This window comes from Emys orbicularis, chromosome 1 (genome assembly GCF_028017835.1).
Source record: "Emys orbicularis isolate rEmyOrb1 chromosome 1, rEmyOrb1.hap1, whole genome shotgun sequence".
NCBI classification, from domain to species: domain Eukaryota; kingdom Metazoa; phylum Chordata; order Testudines; family Emydidae; genus Emys; species Emys orbicularis.
The window spans coordinates 370,110,292-370,117,530 of NC_088683.1; the positions used below are offsets into that span (position 1 = coordinate 370,110,292).

Consider the following 7,239-nt stretch of genomic DNA (forward strand, 5'->3'; position numbering starts at 1 on the left):
AACAAATATTGACAATCTACCTGTATTTCAAATGTGTTTCCTCCTGTGGTAACTCCCACAAAGTAGTTTACATCCAGCCTAGCCAGCACATTGCGAATGGATATTCAACTTGATGGCTCATCAGTTAACACAATGGGCCATGGATGCAAGGGCATGTGAGCGGCTCATGTGACACTGGACTCCATCTTGTGCCTATAATTTTCCACTAACTGTGCTGGTATCTCTGTTTGGGATAATGAAGTTCCCTCAACATGGCAGTTCCCACCACTTGATCTCACTCCCACCACAACTCAACACTTTAAAACACAGCCAAAAGGGAAAAAAATGACTGGAAAGGTGGTCACAGGTTGGAAAGGAGAAATGCAGAAACCTCTCCAAAAGTCCACAAATGTGAACAGTTGTGTCCTGCATACAATGAGGCAGGTGATATTGCTGAATAGGTTTCAGAGTGGTAGCCGTGTTAGTCTGTATCAACAAAAACAACGAGGAGTCCTTGTGGCATCTTAGAGACTAACAAATATATTTGGGCATAAGCTTTTGTGGGCTAGAACCCACTTTGTCGGACGCATGAAGTGAAAAGTACAGAAGCAGGTATAAATACATGAAAGGATGGGGGATGCTTTACCAAGTGGGAGGTCAGGCTAACGAGATAGTGAATGCGTCACTATCTTTGAGAGGCTGTGTGTGATTCATAAGATTCCTGGTAACCAGAAGATGCCCACTTTCGTTGCAAAGTTAACTGGTAAAAACCTGGATATAGTCAATAAAATGCCAATTGAGAATCTTTTGGATTATTCTAAATTCAAATAAATGGTTTTGAAACAATGTCAGATTACCCCTGAAACATACAGAGTGAAACTTACAAATCCTAAGAGGGATGCTGATACAAGTAATGTGGAATATGTAAATAAAATGAAAGATTTGATGGGAAAGTGGGCAAGGGGCAAAGGTGTTAGATGCTTTGAAGGAATGTTTGATGTTGTTGCTGAGGAGCATTTCTTAAATATATGTAAATATAATGAAAACAGTGTCTGCAGGAGAAAAGGGTGAACACTGTGGATGAGATGGCTTCTCTAGCTGATGATTTTGAGCAGACACAAGCATCTATTGGGAGTAAACCACACAGTGTTTCACTCTTGGTGAGAATCATGTTCCATATTACCCCATTCCTCTATGCTCCACAGAGGGTTAGCGAACATGCAAAGTCCCTTTACATCCTTACCTCACCCCTGGCATACCAAGACACCAAAGATGACCTTAGACTGAGATCCCTATTAAATGGGACACTGAGGGGAAAGGAAAAACAGTAAATAAATACCTGCCCAGGTTCATAGAGGAATTGAACGACCTAATGGATATTGAACAAACAAAATTGTCCAAGCAAAAGGCATGGTATAATAAAAATACATGGAAACACCTACCTGTGATAAAAGATTTGGTGACGATGTTAAATCTGATGATGCAAAGTTTGATACTAATAATAAGCCTTATAACAAAGAATTTGGTATTGATGGTAAATCCCATGAAAAGATGCAACATGCATGATTTTGGGGGAAAGCTTTTAGCCAAGAAGCCCTCCTGTAAAGAGGTTCAAAGCTTCTCTCAACAGGGAAACCATAATAAACCTGGTCTGCTGTGTGAAAGGGGAAACTGAGTCATACCACCTCATGGCATTGTTGAATATCTGTACTGAGATATCACCAGTTGGAAAAGCACAATGGTAAACAGATCTGTCTGTCTACTATCTACCCATCCATCCTGGGCATTTACCCAGCATCAGATCCTATGAGACTCAGGCTTTCTTAGTAATCAACTATATATTTTTTTAAATATACACAAATACACAGAGCAGCCAATTCCTCTCTGACTCAGCACAGAGCCCAGGAGTTCTCATCTCCCTTTGGGAAGGTCCCTTAATTACTGTTTACTCCTAAAGCTGGATAACAAGCACAGAGACCAGTGAGGTGGGAGTGAAGAGTCCCAGCTCTTCCCCAGATTGGCTGGGTGACCTTGGGCACAGCTTCTCCATGCATTAAATGGAGATTATTAATTATTATGTCTAGTGTGCTGCTACCAAAAGCCCCTAATCAGGGCTGCAGAGTCACACCCTGCATTGATGTGGTTCATTGCAGCACATCGTTGGCCTTTATGCTCTCTATGGAGTTCCAGGCAGCGTGTGGTCCCTGGTAAACAAGCAAAACAAGGCAGAACACTGCACTGTGTGGAAACCTGTTTTTGCGTGTCTACTTTTTAGCTGTTTCTTTAATAAATTCCTCCTGTTGAAGAAGGACGGCAACTCCACTGATCACAACACACAAATAGCCTCACTGTATCTAACCCAACGCAGGGGAGCAATGTCAGTTCATGGTCAGAGCAGTGGTGCTGGGGGTAGTGGGGGGCGGGGGTGAGGACTCCTGGTTTCTATTCTCAGCTCTGCCACCGACTCATTGTGTGGCCTCGAGTAAACCACTTTACCTCTGTCTGGCTCAGCCCATCCATGACGTGGGGAGAACGCTGCCTAGGAGCCTAGCTAAAGAACTTCTAGATGTAGTTATCAAAAGTGTCATGCAGAGCATATGTTAGACCCAGCTTCACCGTTCAGCCCCTGGGCAGTGGGGCCTCTCTCATTCCAGATAAGGTGCCGTGTAAACTGCCGGCTAATGGTAGATGTGCCGTTTATCTCCTTCCGTGTGAGCTACCGCAGCCACCCTGGCCTCTCCCCAGCATCCCGCCTTCCCAGCTAATGCAAGGGCTTATACTTCCATCTCTCTCAGCTGTTGTTCTTCTAGTTTCAAAGCTGATCCCTTGCCCTGCCCCCAAGGCCTGGCACAGGGTAAAGGGCTTCCAGCCCATCCCCATTGCATGGACCCTGCCAGCTATAGGCCCCCAGCGAGGAGGAACGAATCATAGAAGATTAGGGTAGAATCATAGAATCATAGAATATCAGGGTTGGAAGGGACGTCAGGAGGTATCTAGTCCAACCCCCTGCTCAAAGCAGGACCAATCCCCAACTAAATCATCCCATCCAGGGCTTTGTCAAGCCGGGATTTAAAAACATAAAAGAATGGAGATTCCGCCACCACCCTAGATAACCCATTCCAGTGCTTCACCGCCCTCCTAGTGAAACAGTGTTTCCTAATATCCAAACTAAACCTCTCCCACTGCAACTTGAGACAATCGCTGTAAGCTAAGGAAATAGCCATACAATGGTCTCTCCCCTCAGGACTTTACAGCTGAGCTTTAGGGCCCACAAGCTGTATGATGCACAGTTTCAGCTGACTGCATCGAAGCCCTGCTCCCAACCCTCAGATGATTTTATTCGGTTTCCTGGCTTCCCTCTCTGCTCCGGACTGGCCTGCTGGCTCCAGCGCTGCATCCTCACTGCAGGTTCCTCGCCAGGCTACAGTAGATCCCGTCCCAGCCCCGGAGCAGAGGGAGCCCAGGCTGAGGAGAAGGAAGGTAGAGATGAACTTGCAAGTGGATGGGGTTGGGGAGGAGGGGAGTGAGTAACAGGGGTGGGGCTTTGGGGTAAGAGGTGGAGAATAGAGTGGGGCCTTGGGGGAGATGGGACAGTGGAAGGGGCCTTGTGGAAAGAGGTGCGGCAGGGTCTTGTGGAATAGGCAGCGCAGGTCGCGGGGCCTCAGAGATCCAGTTAACAGCAATTAGAAAGGTGGCAACCCTATGGGAAAATGAGTTGTACACAAAAAGATTCCTCAGTTTGTCATGCAGACAGAGTACAGCAAGGACAGGAAAGGATGTAATGTCACTTTAACTGTCCAGTCAGTGATTCAGGGAAGAGGGCCCAGCACCATTTCACCAGCCAGCTCTGCACAGAGCTCGGTCTGAGAGCCACAGCAACAGGAGAAAATTTTAGGTCCCTTTATGAGTAAAGAGCCTGAGCAGCCTGTCCCGGATCTGTTTGGTCCTCACCCCGTAGATGATGGGGTTTAGCATGGGGGCCATCAAGAAGTACACATTGACAATGAGAACTTGGAAATGCAGGGGCATATTTTGGGCAAATCTGTACATGAGGGAGATGAAGATACTTGGAATGTAAAAGGCTGAAATGAGAAAAAGGTGGGAGCTGCAGGTCCCCAAAGTCTTGAGCCACGCGTCTTTTGTGGGGAGGATAAAGATGGCTCTGAGGATCTGGGTGTAGGACACCCCGATAAAAATCCCATCCAGACCCATCACACAGTATTGCACAAAGAGGCCGTAGTAACTACTAACATGGGTGTCGGTGCAGGCCAGGTTCACCATAGCTATGTGTGCGCAGAACGGCTGGGGGATGACGTTGGTTCTGCAATAGGGCAATTGCTTCACTAGGAAGGGAAAGGGCAATACAACTATGCAACCACACAGCACCACAGCCAGGCCAATCTTGGCCACCAGGGGGTTTGTCAGGATGGTGGAATGTCTCAGGGGATGGCAGATGGCCACGTAGCGATCCAAAGCCATGGCTACGAGGATTCCAGACTCCATCATAGAGAAGATGAGAATGAAGTACATCTGGGTGAGGCAAGCACTGAAATCTATCTCCCTGGAATTGAACCAGAAGACTGCCAGCATTTTGGGCAGGGTGGATGTATACACGACCAGGTCATTGACAGCCAGCATGCAGAGGAAATAGTACATGGGCTCATGGAGGCTTGGTTCTATCTTCACAGTGAACAGGATGGAAAAGTTCCCCAAGATGGCTATGATGTACATGGTGCAGAAGGGAATGGAGATCCAGATGTGGGCCGCCTCCAGGCCAGGAATGCCCTGCAGGATGAAGGTGGAGGGGTTGATGAAGTCAGTTGTGTTGGACTCTGACATGGAGTAGGGGAGAAGATGTCGAAATCTGAGGCAGAACGGTGTCTCCTGCATGTACCGTACGTTCCCCTGACTTCCTGTATATGCCCAGGGTCTTGGGTGATGGTCGCAGTAAAAATACCTGAAGGGAGAAACAATGTGACTATGAGAGACTACATACACTACTGGAGGGTTTTCTCATGAGCAAAGCAGATTGGGTGCTCTTTGCACACTGAAAAATGAATTATGAAGAACTGACCCTACTAATGCCAATTCCATATTTTATGGGGCTCCCTGCTCAATAATTCCTACACATCATGGTCCGCAAAACCTTACTAGGCACCAGTAGGAAACACAAGTGTGGATACTGGTTATTCATCATTGTTCCTTAGGCTTTTTCTATACTGCCATGTTTTGTTTCCACAAATAAGCAGCTTTTGCCAAAGAAACAGTGGCGGTGTACACACTGCAAAGCCACTTTCAACGACGGAACTCCACAGTTTCAGTGACATAATAAAACCACCTTGACAAGAGTTTTACGCAAAAGTTTTGTTGGCAAAGTGCCAGTGTAGACACTTGTGTTAGTTTTTAATCACTGTAATTGGCCTCCGGAAGGCGTCCCACATTGCCCATCCTGAGTGCTCTGGTGAACAGTTTCAACTCCTCTCCCCTGCATCAAGGTAAACGCTTTCTGCCCCTCCCCCTTTAAAGGCTCTGGAATTTTGAAATTCCTCTTCCTGTTTGCTCGGTCTGGAGTGCTCACATCACACCTTCCCAGGTGGCCATGGCAGCTCCACGCTTGGGACACTGTGGAGCTGCTGGATCCGCTCAGTATTTCGGGAGAGGAGGCCGTGCAGTCCTAGCTGCGCTCCAGCCATAGGAATGTCAATACCTATGGGCAGATTTCATGCAGCGTGTGGGAAAAGAGCTATGAGCAGGACACACTGCAGTGCACAGCAGAGGGGAAGGAGCTGCGGCACATGTACCAGAACACAAGGGAGGCAAATAGTATCTCCGGTGCTGTGCCCCAGACCTGCCATTTTTATAAGGAGTTGGATGCTATCCTCAACAGTGACCCCATTTCAACTGCCAACAGCCCCATGGGTACTTCGGTGGGGGTACTCCTGTCAGTGTACATAATCTACCTCTCTGAGAGGTGGTAGCTAGGTCGATGAAGAATTCTTTGGTAGACTTCCTGCTTTATATACCAGGGTTAGGTTAATAGAGCTGCATCTCTCAGGGGTGTGATTTTTTTTTTTGCTATTGCAAAAAGGAGCCAGTACAATTTTAATTCTCATTAGCAGAGGCATAGCATGCAAGTCACGGGAGGGGATAGTAGCACTTTTCTTGGCGCTGGTTAGACCTCAGCTGGAGTATTGTGTCCTGTTATGGTCTCCAATATAAAGGAAGGATGTAGAGAAACTGAAAAGGATCCAGGTGAGAATGACAAAGCCGATCCACAGGATGGAATGCAAGCCATACGAGCAAAGGCTGAAGGAATTGGCTATGTTTAGTTTGGAAAAGGGAGTATTAAGGGGGGACATGACAGCAGTCTTGAGATACTTGAAAGGCTGCCATTAAAACTATGGAGGAACGTTGCCACATAGATCAAGAGGCAAGGGGTACAAACTACAGTATAGCAGATTTAGATTTAATCTCTGATAAACTTTTCAAATGTAAGAACAGGAGGACAATGGAAAAGATGCCCAGACAGGTTGTGGAAAGTCCTTCATTGGACGTTTTGAATAGGAGACTGGATAGTCATCTGTCTGGGGTGGTTTAGACACAACAAATCCTGCATCTTGGCAGGGGGTTAGACTAGTTGATCCTTGCAGCCCCTTCTAAACCTGTTGCTCTTTGATTCCATGATATAAAAGACTGGATGATCTGATGGTCCCTTCTGATTTTGAACCCTATGAATCTATTGACATAGAAAGTAGTTCAGGCATTTATCTTTATTCTGTCTCATAACACACGAACAAGGGAACATTCAATTACTTTGAAAGTCTGAACATATAAAATTGATAAAAGAAAACTGTTTACATAATCCATATTTGGCCTGTGGAACTCCTTGCCACAGATATTATTGGAGCAAAGAGCTTAGCTGAATGGGATTCACAAATGGATTGGCCATTGCCTGAACTACTTTCTATGTCAATAGATTCATAGGGTTCAAAATCAGAAGGGACCATCAGATCATCCAGTCTGACCTTCTGTGTTACACAACACGTTAAATTTCACCCAGTTACGCCACTATTGAGCTCCATAGCTTGTGTGTGGGTAAGACATGGTCTACACTAGGATTTTGTATCATGGGATCAAAGAGCAACAGGGTTAGAAGGTGTTGCAAGGATCAGCTAGCCTAACCCCCTGCCAAGATGCAGGATTTGTTGTGTTTAGACCATCCAAGACAGATGAGTATCCAGCCTCCTGTTTAAAACGTCT

General features: G+C 46.3%; 1 protein-coding gene across 1 annotated transcript; it reads right to left on the reverse strand.

Moving 5' to 3' along the window:
* Positions 1-3,870: 3,870 nt before the first annotated feature.
* On the reverse strand, positions 3,871-4,869 carry LOC135873873 (olfactory receptor 52R1-like). The gene has a single exon (XM_065398486.1). The coding sequence runs from the start codon at positions 4,867-4,869 to the stop codon at positions 3,871-3,873; it is 999 nt and encodes a 332-aa protein (XP_065254558.1).
* Between the last annotated feature and the right edge of the window lie 2,370 nt (positions 4,870-7,239).